The sequence below is a fragment of the Lepidochelys olivacea genome (assembly GCF_965140295.1).
Source record: "Lepidochelys olivacea isolate rLepOli2 genome assembly, chromosome: 2".
In the NCBI taxonomy this organism is placed as follows: Eukaryota; Metazoa; Chordata; order Testudines; family Cheloniidae; genus Lepidochelys; species Lepidochelys olivacea.
Genome location: NC_140412.1, coordinates 259,706,569 through 259,729,411, shown reverse-complemented (window position 1 = coordinate 259,729,411; position 22,843 = coordinate 259,706,569). Strand labels below are relative to the sequence as shown.

Here is a 22,843-nt window from a genome sequence, read left to right as displayed (position 1 = left end):
AATGTTTTAGCCCCATCAGAGTGCTCCATTGTGAGTGCTCTGGACAGCACTCTCAGATGCCCGATTGTTTGCCATTGCTCTGACGCTGGGAGGGGCGCTTACAGGGTTGGCTTCAGGGAGCTAAAATCAACAAAGGGGGTGGCTTTACATCAAGGAGTATTTCAGGCAGGACTTCACGGAGGGTTCCAATAAGAAATGGTGCACCTAAGTTATCGTTGTTATTGGAACAAGGAGGTTAGCCTGGCCTCTGATTGATACATGGCTAGATTTACCTCGCTGCACCTTCTCTGTAAGTGACTGCAGTGTGATCTAGAAGAATGAGTCCCCTAGACAGGGGAGGGGGGGAAGCAAATCTGGTCTATTTCTTGTTTTGATCCACTCCATCTATCTTTTACATCTTTGGCTGGCAGCAGACGGTGCAGAAGGACTGCATGCCATCCACATCTCATGGCTGCTCGGCAGAAGATGGTACAGTACGACTGCTAGCAGTCCGTATCGCCTGCCCGCTCACCATAAGATGGTTCAATAGGACTGACTGCAGGACTAAAGAGAATGACCTGGTCAAGTCACTCCAAATTTAGTCCCTGCGCCCATGTCTGCCCAGGCGCTCCTGATCGACCTCACAGAGGCGACCAGGAGCACCTCAGACATGACGATGACGGCTACCAGTCGTACTGTACCGTCTGCTGCCACAAGGCAAGGGGTTGCTGCTACTGTGTAGCAATGCCGTACCGCGTCTGCCAGCATCCAGGAGACATAGGGTGACGGTTACCTGAGCGGGCTCCATGCTTGCCGTGGTATGGCGTCTGCACAGGTAACTCAGGAAAAAAGGCGCGAAATGATTGTCTGCCCTTGCTTTCACGGGGGGAGGGAGGGTGGGAACGGGGGCCTGACGATATGTACCCAGAACCACCCGCGACAATGTTTTAGCCCCATCAGGCATTGGGATATCAACCCAGAATTCCAATGGGCAGCGGAGACTGCGGGAACTGTGGGATAGCTACCCACAGTGCAACGCTCCGGAAGTCGACGCTTGCCTCGGTACTGTGGAAGCGCTCCGCCGAGTTAATGCACTTAATGCACTTAGAGCATTTTCTGTGGGGACACACACACTCGAATATATAAAACCGATTTCAAAAAAACCGACTTCTATAAATTCGACCTAATTTCGTAGTGTAGACATACCCTGTGCCTCCGTTCTCTGTCTGCCACATAGGGGTGGTGATATTGCTTTTCTCCCACCCTCTGTCTGTGTTGTCTAGCTCACAGGTGGGGAGCAGAGGTAGCGGGAGCATAGATTAACTGCCATGGTCACAAGCAAGCCAGTGGCCAAGATGGCCCCCAAGGACCAGAAGTTCTGAGACTTAGTCCCCCGGTCTAAGCTTTACATAACAATGCCCCCAGCTCCTGGGCTTCAACTTAGCTGTGATCATTCCAAGATTTTCTCCAAAATTAACAGCCATGACTATGGCTTTACTTCTGTCATCAGCCTCTGAACTAATGCCTGATTGTATTTTATTGTTCATCCAGCAGATGAAAGCCCAACGGTTTCAAATAAGGAGAAGCGTCCAGAGGAGTGGACTAAAAACGGGAGCCCCCTCAGGAAACAAAATGAGGAAGGAGAAGTGGGAGCACGCCGATGCGAGGTAGAAATCTTCATGAGTCAGGATAAAGCAAAGAAAGAGCAAAACGAAGCCGGAAACAGATGTGACATACCCACTCCCTGCGAACAAAGCTTCCATAACAGCCCAGCGGCCTGGTCCATCAGGGCAGCCTGGGAGCAGAGCAGCATTACAATGGAAATCCTTAAATTAGACGCACCAGAGAGACTGGGGCCATGCAGCGAACATGGGGAAAGCATTGATCAGATGGGAGATCTGACAGCCCACTGGAGAGCCCAGCATGGCAAGGGTGATGGAGATGAGAAAAGCTTCAGCACCATGGGGAGCCACGTAGGTACCACACAGCCGGGAGAGAGAGCACATGAGTATGCCAAATGTGGGAAACGCTTTGTTAAGAAGGGGAATCTCACAGCCCATCGGAGACCTCACAGGAGACAGGGCCCTGAGGTACCCAATGGGTGTGAGGGAAATACAACAGCAACAGGAGATCTCACAGCCCATCGGAGACCTCTCAGGAGACAAGGCTCACAGGAACCCAACAGGTGTGAGAGAGATCTGACAGGAGAACTCATAAGACACAAGACAAGCACCGCAGAAGCGGAACCATCCCCCAGCCTGGAAGTCGAGGAAAGCCACCAGGGAGCACTCTCCGCCCCAAGGGGAGGCCTGAGGAGAAAGCGGACTCACACGTGCTCTGAATGTGGGAAGAAGTTCAGCAAGAAAGGCAACCTCACCAAGCATCAGCGCACCCACCGGGACGAGCGGCCATTCAAGTGTGGCCAATGCCAGAAGTGCTTCTTCGTGAGGTCCCAGCTTGTCCAGCACGAGAGGATCCACACAGGGGAGCGGCCGTTCAAGTGCGCCGAGTGCGGCAAATGCTTCACCCAGAAGTCCAACATCATCATTCACCAGAGGATCCACACAGGGGAGCGGCCCTTTAAATGCGCTGACTGCGGGAAGAGCTTCATCGACAAGTCGCAGCTCATCACACACCGCCGGACCCACACGGGGGAGCGGCCCTTCACATGCAGCGAGTGCGGGAAGGGGTTCCGGCAGAAGATCACCCTGATCACGCACCAGAGAATCCACACAAGGGAGGAGCCCTACACCTGTCCTCAGTGCAGCAAGAGCTTCAGTCAGAAGGCCAACCTCATGAGGCACCAGCTGATCCACACGCGGGAGGGGCCGTACATATGCACGGAGTGCGGAGAGAGCTACAGTGCCATCGGGCACCTGAAGAGGCACCAGCTGATCCATGCCGGGGAAAGGTCCCACGTCTGCACCAAATGCGGGAAGAACTTCACCCGCAAATCAAGCCTCAACAGGCACCAAGAGATCCATGCCAACGACAGGCCGTATGTGGTGGTGGCAGCAGAAAACCTCACCGTGGTCTATGAGATAATGCAGGTCCCGCTCTAGCACTATGGGTGGGGTGGGGGATGTTGAATTGCAATGCAGATTTCCTGTGTCACCTGTAGGAGGTGCTCAGAAGCTCCCCTGGGGCTGCTCTCTCTCTCCAGCTTCCATGGAGTCTAAAATACCTGAAAATCCAGCAGAGGACAAAGAGCATGGGCTGGGTCCTTGCCGCTGTTTTAATTTGTTTTTGCTTGCACGGTAATAAAATCTAATAGGACCTCAATCTGTGCATTGCTTTTGGAGGGAGAGTTAGAGGAGGACAAAGGAGGAGGAGAAGTAGGTGACAGCAGCACTGTCCCTCCCTCTGAAGGACTCAAGGTGACACTCTGCAGCCTGTTAGAAAACACGTTGGTCCCTAGACACCATGGCTGCATGAGATGGGGGTCAGGCCTGGGGTGACTAAATATTCAGGCTCATGCCAGGGCTCCTACCAGAGTTACAGTCTGAGCGCACAGCCTCTGCTCTGCATTGGCAGAGAGGTTCTTCAGCCCTTTCCCACCAATGCTTCCTTGGTGGAGGAAGGAGGGTGTCTTTGTTTAATGTACGGTGTTAGGTTCTGGGCCCACATAGTTGGTTTCTCTTGCTGCCCTTGTTCTTGGTGTCATTTCCGACATCGCCTGCACCTGCCCCAAACCCTATCGTTCAAGCCACTCTCCAGCGGTGTCTGAAAACAGCCCTCCTTCATGCAACTGCCCAGTGGATGTCCAGGCCTCATGTGCAGTCTGCTGATTGACATATGCTAATATGCACCTAGTGGTAGTTTCTGCTTAGCCCTGAGCACCAAAGGATTTTGCATGGGCCCTTCTGAAAATCCCACAGAGCACTGGGAATAAGGCGTGTCCAAAACCCACCTTTAAAAATCCCTTGGTCACCCCAAATCCTACCGGAGCTCCTCGGATGGAGCCCCAAATCGCTACTGGCACCTGCCCTGGCTTTTGAAAATTGGCCAAAGCTACTTAGCAAGACAGCTGGGATTGGAACTCTGCAACTGGTAGCATCTACCTTCCTACTCATTCCATTAGCCCTCACTGCAGTTAGAGCCAGTTTTCTCTAAGCTGTCCTCCCTTTGCATTAAAATGCCTAGCAAGCAGGTTGCACCAGATCAGAGATTTGGCTTCCGTGCACTGATTTAGGAAGTTTGCTGCGTTATGGATCTAAATGTTGTTAGGATAGCTGAGAAAGACTGATCGTCACACAGCGATTTTCCAAACAGATCCTTACATCAGGTTAGACTTTATGCTTCCAACCCTTTTGGCAACTCTAAAGCCTCTCCCACAGCCAGCATCGTGCAAACCTCAGCTCATGCAACTCCACTTGCAAAAGAAAGGGGCTTTTCTAATAAACATTCCTGGGTTACTTTCTTAGGCCTTGTCTAAGTCGTGTTGTGTGAACAATACTGGTATATTTATAGCAGTGTGACCTAGTGAGGAGGTCGCAGCCATGTTGGTATAATCGTGCTTTATATCAGTATAGCTATTCCCATATGGAAAGGGGAATAAACTATACCAGTATAAGGTACCTGTATGCCGGTTTGACTGCGTCCAAACCATGGGTGCTGTACTGGCATGACTATATTGGTACAAAAAATCATACTCTGTCCAACACAGTGATACTGGTATAACTTTCCAGTGTAGACCAGGCCTAATGCAGCTCTTGCTGGTACAGCCTATGCGGTGTGTGATTGTGACTCAGGGGCACAAAGAATATCCCCAAAATGTGCTGGCCAGCTTGAAACAAAAATGGAACTGAAACTGCGTTCACACCCACTCTTCCTGGCACTCTGTGCATACACTGTTCTGTGACTCCTGCTGCACGGCTGAGAAGCCAGCAGAGGGAAAGATGACAGGCCTAGTTCTTCACTGGCTAGACATTTACACTTGTCCAAAGCAGGTGTAAAAATGCCACCTAAGGCTTAATCAGACTGCTTCACTCACACCGCTGGGAGCATTATACGTGGGCCTTTAATGTGGGCATTTTCTATACTACGGATTTGCCCTTGTACAGCTGTTGGTGGCCTGGGACCAGCGTCACTGCACCAATGCAAACTCCTAGCTATTTGCACCCATGCCGCTTTCCCTGATGTGTAGTCGGACTGGGCACTGTGGCCCAGGAAGGCTATCCTTGCATTAGGGGGTAGCACCATACAGCAAAAGAGGTGAGAACAGATTTCAAGAATGTAAGTCATGAGGGAAGGGGAAAGGCTGGTGGGTACGTCAAAGAAACAATAAGCCATTTTCTCTGATCATGGTTCTGCGCTCACATGCATTTTACAGCAGTGTAACTCCAGGGGTTTCATCTGTGCTTAAAGAAATGGGTCACCAGCTCTAGGTTCAATTCCTCCCTGCCCCCAACCTCCTTTGTGACTTTAGGGAAGTCATTTTTACTCTCTGGGCCTTAGTTCCCCTACAGGTGAGGAAACAGGCACAGACCACATACAATGACTTGCCCAAGGTCACAGAGCAGTTTTACAGATGGGGAAACTGAGGCTTGGGGGCTCTGCACAAGATCACACAGGATATGTGTGTCACAGCGAGGCATGGAAGCCACCTCTTCTGATTATTAATTATTATTAATTATTTGCATTACCATAGCACCTAGGAACCCTACTCCTGGGCCAGGACCCCACTATGCTGGGAGCTGTACAAACACAGAATGAAAAGATAAGGCAATGTGTAGGGGAGTCTTGGGTGGGTCAAGTGCACCCCAAATTGGCTTGCCAGGAGAGAGAGGGGCTCTGTCCTTCTCTCCCTGCATCTGCCCCCCGGCACATTCGGCCGCTCTCCCTGGCAGTCAGGCTGGGAGCGGAACAGAGCCACTTCTGCCTGAGAGAACCTGGCTGGGAGGCAGCGGTGGCCCACTCCCTGCCCGGGCTCAGATGCTGGGGACAGGGGCCAAGTATGCTGGAGGGTTAGTGGGGGCAGAACTCAGCCCACTGCCATCCCAGCTGCCAGGGACAGGGGCCGAGCGAGCCGGAGGCCGCCCCCCACAGGTAACTTGGGGTGGGGAGAGCACCACGGTCCCAGGCTGGGTGCAGGGTGGCGGGTCACTGGGCACAGGAGACACATGGGGCAGTCACGTGTGCGTCCTCCCCTTTAGATTGTGCCCCGCCAGTATGCAGAGGTACAAGTCGTCTACTATCCCAAGGGGCTTAGGAGAGTTTTGAGGCACAAGTTGAAAGAGGATGATGAGGTAGCTTTATGGGTGGTTATGGGGAGTGTCTCCCAAGCATGTGCACCAGGAAGGGAGAAAACACGATGGTGTTTGTTTGAAAATTTAAGAAGTGGGCAGTGGTGGCTGGCCTCAGGAGCCCTGTGCTCTCAAACCAAAACATCCATACCCTGAGAGCATGGAAATGTTTGCTAGAAATGACTCAATCCTAGTAAAGAGGTTGGATGGGGGGTTGTTTGTTTGTTTGAAATAACTCCAGAATGCACAGTCCAAAATTAGGAAACGAAAAGGAAACAGAGAACTTTGGCAAAAGTATTTTATACAAAGGATACGTGGAGTCGTTAACAAGAGAAGAGAGCAAATGATTGGAGCCTTTCCTACCAGCTGATCCCAATTTTTGTTAAAGGCACACCACCAACTTAAAAATCATAATTCTGTCCCCGCCACACATCCCTCCTGATCACTAGCACTGGAAGAAACTAGCAAAAAAAACCCCACCAACCCACACCAATATTGGCTTGGAATACAAGACAACCACACAGACTGGAATCAGTAACACCAGGCATTTTTCCAGCTGTTGATCTGAACACACTTTAGAGGAGGTCAGAACCAATATCCCTGTTTTACATATGAGGACATTTAAAGGTGAAATGGCTTGGCCCAAGGCCATTTAGCAGGCGAGGAACAGAACCCAGGATTTCTGAGTCCTTAGTCAGTAGCCGGGCCATTAGGCCACTGAGTTACACTCACTGTTCGTCACCCAGCCACATTGTAGCTGTAATTACACAACCCAGACTCACAAGGATGGCAACTTACACACAAGTGGCCCCACTGGCTTCAGTGGCAGTCAGCATTACGAGTGCCAAGCATACAAAAATCATGCATTAGGCCTCAGAAAATCACGAGATTGGTTTAAAAATCATGGGATTTTTTAAAATAACAAACAATGGGTGCTCTCTGTGTGCCTTCTGGTTTCTGAGCCTTTCGGTAACGCTTGCTCCAGGCTTTCCTCAGCCACCATGAGGACGGGAAACCTACTTGTTTATTTAATAGAAGCTCAAATCCTTCTGGAAAGCCCCTGAGAAGGCCCTTGTAGGACTGCAGCCTCGCGCTCACCAGTGTGAGGAAAGGGGGCACAATCAGGCCTTCCCTGTTTTGTCTTTCCACGCAGGGCCTGCTCCAAAGCCCATTGAGATCAATGGGGGTTTTTCCACTCACTGCGCTTTGGAGCAGGCGCTTAGGGAGCAGTTTTGGAAACCAGAGAAGCAGCCTGGGCTAGTGGCATAGACGCTGACTCCATGGGTGCTCTGGGGCTGGAGCACCCACAGGGAAAATATAGTGGGTGCTCCTCCCCCCTGCCCCATCTCCTCCTCCGCCTTCCGCCCTGAGTGTGCTGCATCCCGTTCCTCCGCCTACTGGTTCCCAGAGCTCCCTGCCCAGCCACCACCAAACAGGTGTTTGGTGGCATTAGCAAGCTGGGGGGGAGGCGGGGCGGGGGGGATTTGGGGAAGGGGTTGGAATAGGGGCAGGGAGGGAGCAGAGTTGGGGCGGGGACTTTGGGGAAGGGGTGGGGCAGGGCCTCATGGAAGGGGAGGAGCAGGGCTGGGGGCAGAAGCTGGGGTCGAGCACCCAGGGGGAAGAGGGGAAGTTGGCGCCTCTGGCTAGTGGGCAGAGGACTGTACTAGGATGTCTAGGATTCGTCCCTTCTAAGCAATGATGTTCTAGGTATACGTGGCACCGTGATGCGATGCAACGCCCCAGCCTTGTCCAGCCGATAGGGCCCGGGACCTGGGCTCTGGGCGACGCGCCCGTCTCACTTAGCCTCAGTTTCCCCATCCGTCAAATGGGGACGATGATACCGATGGCCAGCCTTTGCGAAGTGGCTTGAGCTCTGCGGATGAAAAGCGCGACCTGAGAGCGAGGAATGAGCCTCCTGACTTTGACGGGCTTACTCACAGGAGTAAGGAGACAGGCTTGGTCCCCGCGAACTGCAGGAAACCGGAGGAAAGCTCTGAATCCCCTGGGGCAGGGGCCGCGCCGCCCCTGCGCAGCGCCGTGCACACTGCTGGGCTTTACCGACTCCGAACCCGCTTGCCGCAAAAAGGGGAGGGCTCTTCACACCCCTTTGGGGGCGGCCCCCGGGCGCCCAATCGAAACTGCCAGCGGCGGCCCCGGCCCTCCCGAGCGGCCACGACAACGCCCGGCAGGGCCCTGCCCAGCGGCGGGGAGCGGGCCGGGGGGCCCGGCAGGCGAGGCCGCCGGTCTCGGAGGCCAGCGGCGGCTCCCGGAACCAGGTTCTGGTTCTCCGGCTTCCCGCCCCCGGTAGTTTTTACCTCCCTGACACCGACTTCCTGTGAGAGTCATCGCGGCGGCCGTCGGAGAAGTGCGTGGAAGCGGAGCCCGCGTGTGGGGATGGGGAGCCCGGCAAGTGGCGAATTGAAACCTCCTCCCTGCCTCCGCCTGAGGGCCGTGAGGGAAAGGTAAGCCGAGGGCCGCCTGGGGATCACGTCTCCCTCTGTGCCCGGTAGCCCCCAGAGCGAACCAGGAAACGGCCGGGAGTTTTGATTGCTGTGAAACTGAAGGTGTGTGAAAATGGTTGGTTTTAAGATCGGAAACATTTGGCGGGTTTAAAGGAAAGCGGGGGGGGGGGCTCCCCGCCGGCGAGTGACACCAGGCTCGGCTCCCGTGTAAAGGTGAGATGGAAGTGCACCGACAACGCGCGTTCCCTCCCGGCTTCGGTAAGAGCAAAAAGTGCAAATAAAAACCACAGGAAGGGAAGGTGATTTTTTTTTTTTTTGAAAAGGCTGACTAAAATGATGCCTCTGAGAAATCCCCCGCTGCCATTGCTGCGGCGTCACAGAGTGACCGTCTGTGCCCCAGTCTCGGTTGTCACTCCCCGTCCCTGGGAGGTGTATGTGTGTGTGTAAATGGATCAGGGCCCTTTTCCAGGCAAGGGGAGCTGAGCAAGGATTCGGCAGCTGAGATTGCAGCTTGGATCTTATTTTCCCCTGAAAGGATTCACACACTAAACACATTCAGCACCACGGAAATGCAGCCACTTCTGGGGCGGAGGGGAGCAGCCAGCATGCTGCACAAAAGCCCTGAGAGGAAAGATTGGCCACGGTCACCTCTGTGCTTCTGAAAAGTGCCAGGGATCCCTTAGGGCCATGCAGAGCGGAGGGACCCCAGTTTTTAAGGTCTCATCAGAAAAATCCGCAACAGAACAACCTGCATGCAGTGGCATGGGAACACTTTTTATAACGGGGGTGCTGTGCCCCTGTCCGTGCCCCCCGCCACCCCCTAGAGTTGGGGCTGGGAGCAGGGCTGTGGCTCCAGGAGGGGGTGGGGGACCCGGACAGGGGTAAGGGGGCCAAGGCTGTGGACAGGTGCAGAGCCCAGGGCGCGGGGCCAAGGAGTGCAGCCCGGGTGTGGGGCCCACAGTCGGGACCCCAGAGGCGGGGCCAGGACCATGAGCAGAGTGCTGCAGCGCCCTCCACACTCCTAATTCCTGCACCTGTATGGTACTGGGTTTATCTACTCACGGTGACTAAACAGGCACCAAGGCAGTTCAGTGCTTCGGGAACCAGGGCTCGAGAACAGAGGAGACTGAGGAAGCATTGGCAGCGGGAAGGGAGGGCTGGATCAGGGCTCTTTTTGCTTGGCAGGAGGTTTCAGTAATCAGGAGAGGGGTCACTCTGGGGAGTGGCCACATAGGGGCCTTGTCTCTCTCTAGGATGGGAGTGGCTTCCGCAAGGTCTCACCGGGTTTTTGCCTCTGGAAGCCCCACTAGCCTCTAGTGGCAGCAGGAACTCATTCCAGGATGTGGTTCCTGTTTGCCCCCTTGGTTCAGCATGTGCGGATCCTCCTGTAGTACCAGCTGGTCCACTTATGAGGATAAAAGCCTACTACTGCCAGTGAATGGGGTTACTCCTTCCGCTCAAGTAGTAGAGGCCCATGCTTTTAAGACCAAACCAGGTGATGACCCATGAGGGCCCCATCTTTTACATCAAGCCTTTAGCTAAGGATGTCACATCAGTCTGAGCCATACATATACCCCACCCATCTGCCAGGAGGGAGTAGGACCCCACAGCCCACCGGGGGAGCAAGTTCTCAGCTTCCCCTAGCTTCCTCCAGTCCCTTGAGTAACTCGGATGCTAGGCCACAGAGCAGCAGAGATGTAGCTGTCAGTTTCACTTCTGCTGCAGTAGGGTGGGCAGGGTAGCTGGGCCCCGGTGCTGGAGACTTTCAGACTTTAGCCTCTTTCTGATACATTTACTAAAAACTAAACAGGCATCCTGTGATGTTGGTGGGGCTGTGAAACAAACAGGGTGGGGGCTCTGAGCTAATACTCTGGATTTTAATTTCACACCTGGGATAAGACCATATGGGATTCCTTTGGGATCTTGAGATCGGCAGGGTTCCTGCAATTTGCCACTACCAGGAGCAGCTGCTGAGAGCTGGGGCATGTGGCGTATTCTGCAAACTTTCCACTCAAGTATCAGGCTGAGGGGCACCTTAGCAGAACACGTAATAAACGATAACAATAGTGGAAGTGAAGCAGTGAGTGGCAGGATCCTGTAATCCTTCCCATGAATCGGTGCTGCTGCCCTGTCCCCCTGAGCAAGCACAGAGTACATCTACGCTGCCTCAGAGTTGTGATTGCTGCACACGGAGACATTGGCCTTGTCTACACTGCACAGTTTTGTCGACAAAAGACGGCTTTCGCCGACAGAACACTGGAGGTGTACACACTGCAGTGCTCCTCCTGCTAATGTAACTCCCCTGCTGTGCCGACACAATAACCACCTCAGCGAGAGGCGTAAGGCTTATGGTGGTGTAGTTAGGGTAAACATTACGTTCCTTACATCGGCTGTTGGATCCGCTAGAGCCGTAAGATTAACAAGAAAGCAGCTCCCGGCTCCCCAGCCAGACCGCTGCGGGATCTCTGCTCCAAACCAGGCTGCCACACAGGCTCCCGGCTTGGGCTACTGCCCACAGGTTCCCTGCTCCCCGCTGGGAGCCCTGCAGCTCCATGGGGTCCTGGTTCCCTGCTCCCCACCGGGAACACAGCAGCCAGCCAGACTCCGGGCACAGATCTCCCTGCCGGAGGCGAGAAGCCCAGGAGCAGGGAGGTGAGAAGCCCCGGGCGGCAGCCAGGCCCCTGCTAGGAACTGCAGCTGAGAGCCCTGGCTCTCAGTTCCCCACATTGCTCCTCTGCCGTCGGGGGAAGTGTTCCAGGGGAGGATGCGCACCACGGACAGAAGGAGGGTAGGGGGGACATCGGCCCCCACAGGAATTTCTGTAGTGTAGAGGTAGCCATACCCAAACGAGCTAGCTGAAACACCAATAGCCGGGAAGCTGCCGCAACCCAGATTTCAGCATGGCTGTACAAACCTGCCTGGAACCCTGGGTAATGCCCTCAGGCAGGAGCAGAGCTGGCCAGGTTACCGCTAGCCTGGCCGTGTCAACGTGTGCTGCAATCACACCTCCGATTTCAGAGCACGCAGACCCACAGAGGGGCGCGTAGGACCAGGTTCTGGTCCCAAGTAGCAGGGCTGAGCGCGGCAGGAAGAAGGGTCACCTCCATCTCTCAGAGCAGCTGCAGAGCTGTTTCCTGGAGGCTACGTCAGTGCAAGAGCCAGGGTGACAGAGGGCCCCGTGGCAGGGAGGGCCCAGCCACACATCCTCTGGCCACACCAGCCCGCCTTGGGTACTGCCAGGGAGCCTGGATAGCTGGGCTGCAAGCAACGTGGGCATGGGCAACTCTTTGCCCGCCCCCCCGGTCACCCAACCAGCCCAATGGGGCTAGTTCCGCTGCCGGCCGTACCGCTGACTACACCGTCCCCTGGGAAGACGTGCTGTTCCCATAGCAACGCCACACTCCAGCACAGGCCCGGGTTAAAGAATTGGGTGCAAAGCAGCCTCTGCTCCAGGCCCGCAGGGTGCAGCATGGGTCAGCAAGCTGAGCTCCTGCACGGGGTGGGACATACAGCAAAGGGGCCCCACCCCATGCATAACAAATCCACACACAGACCCACGAAGGCCCCTCGCACCCCAACCCACGTACAAACCCCTTCTCACCCCACCCCACCCGTACCCAACAGCCTACCACCAGCCCCCCCATCCCAGCAGCCCTGACATTCATCCTGCCCCACCTAAAACCCTACATCCCAGCCTCACCTGCTCCCAACATCTCCCCCCCAAAACCCTACATCCCCCCCAGCCCCACCTACTCCCAACATCCCCCCAAAACCCTACATCCCGACACCCCCAACCCCACCTGCTCCCAACATCCCCCCCAAACCCTACATCCCGACACCCCCAACCCCACCTGCTCCCAACATCCCCCCCCAAACCCTACATCCCGACACCCCCAACTCCACCTGCTCCCAACATCCCCCCCAACCCCTACATCCCGACACCCCCAACCCCACCTGCTCCCAACATCCCCCCAACCCCTACATCCCGACACCCCCAACCCCACCTGCTCCCAACATCCCCCCCAAACCCTACATCCCGACACCCCCAACCCCACCTGCTCCCAACATCCCCCCCAAACCCTACATCCCGACACCCCCAACCCCACCTGCTCCCAACATCCCCCCCAAAACCCTACATTACGGCCCCGTTGGTACAATACAGGCCATAGGACTTCCCTGAATTCCTGTGTGAACTAGACCAGAGCTTTTAGAAAAACATCCAATCTTGATTTAACAATTGCCTGTGATGGAGAATCCACCATGACCCTTCGTAAGTTATTCCAATGGTTCATTACCCTCACTGTTAAAAATGTGTCTCATTTCCAATTTGAATTTGACTAGCTTCCACTTCCAGCCATTGGATCTTGCTATAAATAGGAGTTTTCCTTCCTCATTGGCCTTTGAAATAAAGTCTGACTGTCTTTTTATTTTTGAACCCAGCAGATGAAGGGAAATAAGAATTACCGCCCAAAGGGGAGTCATGAAAACTGGCATCAGCACCTTTGTAGGCTCAGAAGCTCCCCTGAGCCTTGGCAGGCCAAGAAAATTAGAGGACATGGCAAGAAAGACCCCAGATGATCACTCTTCTTGTACATGAGCTTCCTGCCAGCTCAGCCCCAAGAAACCGCACTATGGAGAAGCTGACTGTTGTTAAGGTGGAAGTGGAAGATCTTCTCAAGCAACCCCGGGAGAAGATGTACACTTGCACTATCTGCGGGAACAGCTTTAATCACAAGGGCATCCTAGCCGCACACCAGAAGACCCACAAGGAGGAGTTGCTGGTGGAGCACCATGAGCAGGAGGGCAGTGCCGTCACAGCAGGAAAGCTAACGAGCCAGCAAGCCGGCAGAAGGGCAGAGGATGCCAGCCAGGAAGGCGTGAACCAGGAGGGAGATCTCTCAGTGCAGAAGGAATCCCTGCAGAAAGCAAAGCCCTACTCTTGCACCGACTGTGAGAAGAGCTTCAAGATGAAGGTGGACCTCACCAAGCACCTCAGGACCCACACTGGGGAGAGGCCTTTCCCGTGCACTGAGTGCGGGAAGAGGTTCATCACCAAGTCGCAGCTGAAGGAGCACCAGAGGATCCACACAGGGGAGCGGCCTTACCAGTGCTCCGAGTGCGGGAAATGCTTCACGCAGAAGTCACAGCTCATCGTTCACCAGAGGATCCACACTGGTGAGAAGCCCTATAAGTGTGGCAGCTGCCAGAAGAGCTTTGTGGACAAGTCTCAGCTGGTTGCCCACCACCGTATCCACACAGGTGACCGCCCCTTCAAGTGCGGGGTGTGCGCCAGGGGTTTCCGCCAGAAGATCACCCTCATTAAACACCAGAGGGTCCACACTGGGGAGGGGATGCGACGGCATGGCGGGCCCCATGCTGGCAACGCCTCGCAGCTCATCGTGCCCGAGTCGACGCCGGACGGGGAGAAGATATTCCGATGCGGCACGTGTGGAAAGGAGTTCAAGAAGAAGTCGATCCTGGTGACCCATCAGAGGATCCACACTGGGGAGGAACCCTACCATTGTGCCGAGTGCGGGAAGCGCTTCCGGCAGAAGATCCACCTAATCCGCCATCAGAGGACCCACGCCAGGGGGGAGGCCCATGTCTGTGTTGAGTGCGGGGAGGGCTTCAGCAGCAAGGGACAGCTACTAAGGCACCAGCGGTGCCAGCACCAGAGCGAGGGACCCCACATTTGTCCCAACTGTGGGAGAAGCTTTAGCCAGAAGGTAGGCCTCATGGCACACCAGAGAGTCCATGAGAGGGAGAAGGGAGATGGGAGCGTGGCCGCCACTGACGGGAGCCCTGGTGAGGCGGCAGATGAGAGGCTGCCTGCCAAAAATGGGAAAGGCAGCGGCCACTCAGGAGACCTGACGGCGCCACGTAAGAGCCAGGTCTACACCTGCACCCAGTGCGGCAAGACATTCACCAAGAAAGGGAACTTTGCCAACCACCAGCGGGCCCACACAGAGGAACGGGCACATCGGTGCAGCGTCTGTGGCAAGAAGTTCACCAAGAGGGGTGAGCTGACCAAGCACGAGCGGATCCACACGGGCGAGAGGCCATACGTCTGCGCCGACTGCGGCAAACGCTTCACCCAGCGCACCCAGCTGGTCACCCACCAGCGCATCCACACCGGCGAGAAGCCCTACCCCTGCGCCGACTGCGGCAAGCGCTTCATTGACAAGTCCCGGCTGACCGTGCACCGGCGTATCCACACCGGTGACCGGCCCTTCCAGTGCACGGCCTGCAGCAAGGGCTTCCGCCAGAAGATCGCCCTCATCAAGCACCACCGGGTCCACGAGAGGGGCCGGCCAGACGGGGAGGTCTCAGGGGGGAAGGAGCATGAATGCCCCCAGTGCGGTAAAGGCTTTGGCACCAAGGAGAACCTAGCCAGCCACCAGCGGCTCCACACCACCGAGAGGCCCTTCAAGTGCAGCGAGTGCGGGAAGAGCTTCACACAGAAAGCCCAGCTGGTGGTGCACCAGCGCATCCACACTGGGGAGCGCCCCTTCCGCTGCGCCGACTGCCACAAGGGCTTCATTGACAAGTCCCGGCTCATCGTCCACCGCCGGATCCACACCGGCGAGCGGCCCTTTAAGTGCACGGCCTGCGGGAGGGCCTTCACGCAGAAGATCGCCCTGACCACCCACCAGAGAGTCCACATGAGGGAGCACGAGGCTGCCCGGGAGCCTGACAAATACTCCAAGCATGGAGAGAACGACGCGGGCAAGGCCGAGCCAGGCGAGGAGTGGCCCTTCCCCTGCAACGTATGCGGCCGGGGCTTCCGCAAGGAGATAGCCCTCATCACCCACCAGCGGGTCCACACCAAGTACGAACCCAACAGGTGCAGCAAGTGCGGCCAGGTCTTCCCCGACAAGGCCCAGCTGCTCCTGCATCAGCCCTCCCACGCGGAGGACCGACCCTTTAAATGCAACACCTGCGGGAAAGATTTCAAGCGGAAAGAGATCCTGATCACCCACCAGAGAATCCACACGGGAGAGGTGCCTTTCAAATGCACCGAGTGTGGGAAAAGCTTCTCCCAGAAGGCCAACCTCATGAAACACCAGCTCACCCATACCCGGAGGGGCCCCTTCATCTGTTCTGAGTGTGGGCAGAGCTACACCACCTTGGGTCATTTTAAAAGGCACCAGAGGAACCATCTGAGAAAGCAAGCCCCTCCTGGGGAGGGGAAAGACATGGCGGAGGAGCTGGACGCAGACGGGCTGTTGGAGACTGGCGAGCACAACGGGCCCATCATCGTGGTGAAGACGGAAGTCGATACAGACGACTATGAGGTCCTGCAGGTCCCATGACACCGCCTTCAGCAGGGAGCGGTGCATGTGTAAAGGGATCCTCCAGAGGCAATGCAGGAGTAAGGGCCCCGGTGCTGCCAACCCCTAGCGTTCGAAGCATCCCGGATCTAGCTGCCCCCCCCCCAGTCATGAGACTGGCTAAAATGTCATGAGATCTGAGAAAAAATACTACATGTGGGGTTCTTTTTATGAGCCTTTGGGGGTCACGTTTTCAAGGTTTTCTCTGCAACCACATGGGCTAGAAACTTACTTTTTCAAATGAAATCTGTGATTTTGGATGTCTTCATGTGACTCCTGGAGCTGGGGCTTTAAGGAAAAACACCAAATATCCCAAGAGTTGGCAACACTGACTCTTCCGTAAGTTGGAATCCTAGCACTCAGCAGCACCAAATATCAATATTAAGCCAGCTGACCTGGGTTGCTGGTGGCCCATGGGAGAGCATCAGCGATTCACTGCAGTGCAAAACGTCATCGGTCGTCATTCCGTACAGCAATAAGAGAGGCAGACATCATCACAGGGCTCCACATGGATGGACCAGTGGGCCCATGCAGAGCCCTGTTGAAGTCAATAGGCTCCCCAGGGGACACAGACATCCACCTGTATGGAAAGGTTAGCTGGAGCAGGGCCAATGTACCTAGAAAGAGAGCACCTACTTGAAGCGAGATAGGTCCAGATCCTCAAAGGTATTTCGGTGTCTAATTCCCATTGGCATCCACAGGGCATTAGGCACCTAAATACCTCTGAGGGTCTGAGCCATAGTGTTTACTTCAAAGTCTGATCTTTTTTGATGATCACACTTTAAAATACGCTCACATGCGGTTTTATTTCGCCATGCGATCACCAGTTTTATTGTTTTAATACAGGACAGTCACTGCAAAAGCACTATTCTGGTTGAGGATTGAAACACACAGGTGGCCTAATTCATGGCTATGTGACTCCAGTTGAAATCTGCTGATTCCAGTGGAATTACACTGGTGTAAAACTGGAGGAACGGAGGGGGAAAATCAGGCCTAAGCTAGTTCAGGTTTTGCTGTCAGCTCCTCAGCTGCTGCCCATCGTCAGAGCTCAGCTGAAGTCACTGGAAGTCACCCCAGCTTGCATCAGCTGAGAAGCGGGTCCGTGATTCCCACAAGAAGCATTCCTCCCGCACTCTTGTATCTATATATTCCAGCAGTTCAGTAGTTCTGTGTCCAGGAGCCCAGAGTATGACATGTAAGGGGCTGACATTAGGAGGGAACGATACCTTTGACTATCCTCTCTGTTTTGCATTTAAATTCATAATCATAGCATTGCCCTGGCCTAAGGCCCTTCCCTCTCTGTAGAAAATCCCCATGAGAGGGAAACATGGGCCATGATCCTGAGAACCTGTAAGTCCCACGACTTCCCAACAGTATGATCCAGGAGGACTTGTGCCCCAAGTCTGCTGATCCCAGGGCATTTGCAGGGCAGGGTTGTCTACCTCTTCCCCTTCACTCCCTGCCAGCTGGCTGTAAGTCACGCTTAGGGCTTATACGGCTATTGGTTCCCAGCTCCCCTGGGTTAAAGCTGCAGGGATTGCTATGGAAAGCATCTCTCTCCTGACTCTGCCCTGGGCAACCCCATGAAAAGGCACTGAGGTCCAGTCACATGGAGGCTCAGGGATGAAGAGAGCAATGGCAGCTGTAGGGGCAGCCAAGCACTGCAGCTCCATCCATCCCATTGGCCCCCAGGGATGATGGCAGGGCTCAGCCTTGGTTTGGCATTATGGTCGGAACCATTTCCTCAATCCCTGCTGTCTTCTGCTCTCTCTCCCCTTCCCCAGCAGAGTCAGGGTTTGCATTACAGACAGGATCTTGGTTCCTCCAAGGTAGGTCTCCACTGCTGAAGGGAGCGAGCCGCCCAGCCCGGGGAAACAGACTTGGGTTAGCATGCTACAAAATAGCTGTGTGGACGTTATGGCACCAGCCGAGGCTCAGGCTAGCCATGCGGTCTGAGACCCACCCTACCGGCTGGGACCAAGCTCAGGGAGCTAGCCAGAGCCTCCACCCGGGGCCGCAACAGCCACTCTGCTATGTTTTTGAGCATGCTAGCCCAAGTCCTGCTAGCAGGAGTCTGGCTCCCCAGACTCCTTGCTGCAGCGGAGACATGCCCGAAGAATTCACAGATCTCTCCTGGGTCCTCCCTTCCTGAAGTCAGCACGCTCCATTTGCGACAACAGAGACACATGGGAGTTAGAGGTGGAAAAGCCTCATTCGGTCATTTCCCTTCCAATGTAGGATGCCCTACCTTGTCCCAAGTTTTGTCCAGTCCAGTTACTAAATGTCCCAAAGGAAAATGGCTGCCCCAATTTCCCTGGGGAGACCATTCCACAGCCTAATAGTTATTGAGAAAGTTCCCTTTATATTCATGCTAAATGCTCCCTGTCTTAGATTTCTTCCATTATCCTGCATAGCACACCAAGAATGAGGCGCAATGTTTTACTGCACAGGGTCTGCTGAAATTCTGGTCTGGATCATGCAATATGGAAGTGCATCGTTGCTTGCAGGGAGTGCCAAGAGGAGCAGCATTACCTAAAGGATGATGGAGGATTCAGTAAGTCTATGACTATCTGAATTCTGTGAACACCAAAGAGGGAGAGGAATGATTTATGCCCTGATCCTGCAAACGCTTTTACACTTGCATAACTTGTAGCACATATATACGCCCATCGAATGCAACAGGACTATTCGTATGCTTCAAGTTCAGGACATTTAAGGGCCTTAATCATCCCTCTTCGGTGTGCACAGCATTCAGATAGACTTATTGTGCCCTCCGTCATTATTAGCTCATCATGCTCTTCTCTGAATGTCCCCCATTCAGCAATCCATTCCCATATTGTATTATCCAGACCAGGATTTAGGCAGATCCTGTGGGGTAAAACTGTGCAGTACAAATTGGGGTACAGAGCTGACCCAAAAAAATAGCAAAACTTTCATTTTTTCATTTTGTTTTTTTCCAAAACTGACTAATTTTCTCGGTTTTGGAAATTTCCTCCAACCTTTGTTTTAATGGACCCCCCCCCCCCAAAAAATTTTAGAACATGGAAGTAGAACATTTTTGGTTTAGGAAAAACTCAACCTGTGATTAACCCAAGCAATTAAAATTGGTGCCAGAAAACGTAAAGGGTAAACAAAAATGAATACATGAAAAAAAAATCATTGAAAAAAAAGGAAAAATGTTGAAAAAAATCAAACTGTTTTCCAATATTTCATGTAGGGGTTTCCTCAAAGGTGATTTTTTTGGGGATCCAGTATATACTTTGTTCCACTTTTTTTGGCCAGCTCTACTGTGTTTCTCAGTCTGCAATCTAGAGAGTAACACCGACCTCAGTAAACATTCCCATGTTCCCTACACCGGCACGTTGAATAAGTTATCCAGCAAATGCAACCCTTTATTCTGGGTCTCGTTTTCAAACTGATCCTGATTTCTGATACTCAGGCAGCAACTTGCAAGTATGCCCCAATTTATATGAACAAATGAGAGTCATAGTGAGTTTGTGAACTGTACATTCGGTGATGTGTGATTGGTCACCTAAATCACATGGCATTGTTTCTACCCCCGACTGGATGACCAGCTTTTCAAACAGGAGAACAACAAATGAAATAACCTGTTGTTTGCAGGCAAATCCAACTATGCAAATAAGGACTAGAAATTCCTCAAACATCCATGCCAACAAAAACCCATTCATGCAAAACTTCAAGAATAACCAGTATTAAGAAACATGACCATGGCCCAGCCCAAAACCCTTTGGAAACTGACTGGACATTCATTAACTCTGTATTGGCAATTGTCAAGTCAGCTCTCCAGAAAAGTGTGACTTCAGAGGGGGATCTGGTAATGTGAGCAGATGAATTTTTGAGAGAACAAAAGATCCTGTTTTCTTGCAAATACTCCTAGTCTGCAGTAGTCAAATGCTCACCGTTTTCTAGGCGACATCTGGGCTCTGTAAAGCCATATTGGCCAGTGCATCCTGCAAATGAGAGAACAGTAGGAAAGCATTTGAGAACGAGGGGGAAACATTAGAAATGGGTTGGGACAGTATCCAAATAAGGAGCTTGCATAAACAGGACAGCAAAACAAAAAATTCACCCTCCTGCTGAATAGCATCAGAACAGAGCAACCTTTCAGCTTCAACTAGACTCCCCAGACACTGAGGAGAGATTAACTGGAACGGTTAAAAACAAACAACACTTGTATCAGTTGCTTTTCTTGATCTGTTTAAAAGGACAGCAGTACCTTAAGGTGCCTTGACTCATAACAGTGACCCGCTTGTATCTCACAGGTTCGCCTTTCCAATCATGTTTTATAGTAAGGACCATCCAACAATTTGCACAAGGAGTATAGCTTTCTATTTACACATAACCGCTGGTCTGAAGTAAAGCCGGAGCTTAAGGAAGAAGTGGAACGAGGAGTCAGCACTGCAAGAGGCAAGGATCTGTGCTTTGCAGTGTGCCATGACCTACTCTGTATCGACCGTCCCATTTTGATCCCTAGATGTCACTAGAGGTAGCTAGACCTCTTGAAGAGGAGAAGACCGTTGAGACTGGGAGATGTTTTGTAGAAAAGGGAGGTTTGTGAAAAGGCCAGTATAGTCCACACAGATGGGAATTTCAATTCCCCAGATATATTTTTACACTTTCTATTTATTATAATACAGAATGTATCACTGCAGAATATTAATTAACGAGCAAGACCCATTGACCTCACCTGTTATCCACATTGGGAACGTGTGTGTTCTCTCAACAATCTAACATACAATGCATTGATCTTCTTTGCCAGTTTTCTTCGCTGGGCTTTTATTTTAAAATTAATTTAATTCTTTCTGTTTGTTATCGTTTTTTAATTCAGTCCTTTCCGGCACATGCTGTGTTGTAGGCAATGTGATCCTTATGCTTATCCACCTCCTTAGCCGAGATTTTTACTGTAATCCTCTCATTATTGAGGTGTTTTGTTTTTATTTTTCTGAATAAAAAGCTTTACTAAACAAATAGATGCAATGTCCCTGTCGTACCTAAGTCATCCTTCCCTGAACAGAAGGGGGCAGTGGGGTTAAGGGGATAAGAGCACAGAACGGGGGACCAGGACTCTAGTGCCCTTCCGCTGGCATACCTCCGAGTGGTATACCTCATTGAAGTCCGGGTGGAGTTCGCTGCAAGACTGGGGCCTTCCTGCCACAACCCTGGGCAAACCACTCAGCCTTGCTGTGCTTCAGTTTACACATTTGTAAACTAGATCTAACATGTCCCTCAGACACCATGGCAATAATGCTGCTGTGGAGAAGCAAAGCACCATGTAAGCACCAAGTATGATTATTTTAGTACCATGCGGGAGCATGGAGTAGCTTCATCAGTAACCGCTTGTCACGTGCTTTGAGATCCTTCGATGGAAGGCGCTATAAAAATGCACTAGCCCAGTATCCGGTTTCCCACGAGGCAGCAGACGCTGCTTCAGAGGATGGTGCAAGAAATGCTGCCATGGACAAGTAGGAACTAATTGTTCATAGGACAAGACACCTCCTAGCTCCAGCCAGTTAGGCCCTGATCTGCAACCTCCTCCATGCAGGCAGAACCCTCTGCCCTGTCAGCTCACACACCCAAGGCTTTAGTGATTGATGTATGGCCTTAAACAGGAGGTGCAAACCTGCAGCGCTGCTGGCCTGTCTCCTGAGCCCTGGAAGAATAGCTCCACACCCACAGCCTGTTCAGACCCCTCTTCAGGGCAATTTCATGCCTTAAACATAAGACTCACAGTGTAACGCCAAATCACAGCTAATTCCTCTGACCAACGCAGGCTGCAGGTTCCAGAGGCCTTTCCCCATGGGAACCTGGGGTCTGCCACAGGAACCAGCTTCCTCCATAAAGAAAAGGAGTACTTGTGGCACCTTAGAGACTAACCAATTTATTTGAGCATGAGCTTGCATCCGATGAAATGAGCTGTAGCTCACGAAAGCTCATGCTCAAATAAATTGGTTAGTCTCTAAGGTGCCACAAGTACTCCTTTTCTTTTTGCGAATACAGACTAACACGGCTGTTACTCTGAAGCTTCCTCCATGCAGCTCTTCAGCAGAACTCTCAGCCCTTTATAGGAACCACCTGACCCCTTCCCAGCTGGGCCTGGTGATCCCGTCTGTCAGGCCCAACTACCAGATCTTAGCGGAGCTCTATCTCTGAACAGGACTGTCTAGCCCCAGGTCCTACTACCCTGTTACAATACCTCCGATCCTTTTAATCCTACTTAGTATGACTTTCACTTTATTTTACCCTGCATGACGGGGCTCAGACTCTGTGACAAGCAAAAGTTTAGGTTCCCCAGAAAGAAATGTCTTGCTTTCCTAGGTTGTTTCAATCACCTGTCTCAGCCCCCAGGTCTCCTACATTAACTAGTGTATCCATTTTGATCTGATCTGACCCACCTGGGGCCTCCTATCCCAGTGGATCTCAGCCAGGGGTCCAGGGCCCATGGGGGGTTACAAGCAGGTTTCAGGGGGTCCGCCAAGCAGGACCAGTGTTAGACTTGCTGGGGTCCAGGTTAGAAAGCCTAAGCCCTGCTGTGCAGGGCTGAAGCCTGGGGCCCTGAGCCCATCACTTGGGGCTGAAACAGAAGCATGAGCAACTTGCCTTCGTGGGGTGCCCAGTGGTGTGGGGCCCTGGGCAATTGCCCTGCTTGCTATCCCTTACCGTCGGCCCTGGCTTTTATATGTAGAACACGGTTGTTGTGGCACAGGTGGGCCGTGGAGTTTTTATAGCATGCGGGGGGGGGGAGGGCTCAGAAAGAAAAAGTTTGAGAACTCCTGTCCTAGCTCTTTGGTATAAGAAGAGGCTCACC

The 22,843-nt window shown here is 53.1% G+C and overlaps 2 protein-coding genes across 7 annotated transcripts in view; both read left to right on the top strand.

Annotated features, from left to right (window-relative positions):
• Positions 1-3,261, top strand: part of LOC311515600 (uncharacterized protein) — a 31,259-nt gene extending 27,998 nt beyond the window's left edge. For 2 of the 3 annotated variants that reach the window (XM_084618806.1, XM_084618805.1), the window contains one exon: positions 1,531-3,261. In XM_084618806.1, the coding sequence (XP_084474932.1) occupies positions 1,659-3,041 (1,383 nt within the window). In that variant the 5' untranslated portion in view covers positions 1,531-1,658 and the 3' untranslated portion in view covers positions 3,042-3,261. The remainder of the gene's footprint in view (positions 1-1,530) is intronic. The other variant, XM_084618807.1, reaches the window with a different exon arrangement.
• Positions 3,262-8,307: 5,046 nt separating this feature from the next.
• LOC311515841 (uncharacterized protein) lies at positions 8,308-20,997 on the top strand. Of its 4 annotated transcripts, none has more exons than XM_084619251.1 (2): positions 8,308-8,686; positions 13,130-20,997. In XM_084619251.1, exon 2 carries the CDS (start codon positions 13,261-13,263, stop codon positions 15,997-15,999), a length of 2,739 nt encoding a protein of 912 aa, XP_084475377.1. In that variant the 5' UTR covers positions 8,308-8,686; positions 13,130-13,260; the 3' UTR covers positions 16,000-20,997. The 4 variants fall into 4 exon arrangements, with proteins under 4 accessions (XP_084475377.1, XP_084475376.1, XP_084475378.1 ...); XM_084619250.1 differs by having other exon boundaries at positions 13,127-20,997; XM_084619252.1 differs by lacking the exon at positions 8,308-8,686 and adding an exon at positions 8,837-8,944 and having other exon boundaries at positions 13,127-20,997.
• Positions 20,998-22,843: the final 1,846 nt, after the last annotated feature.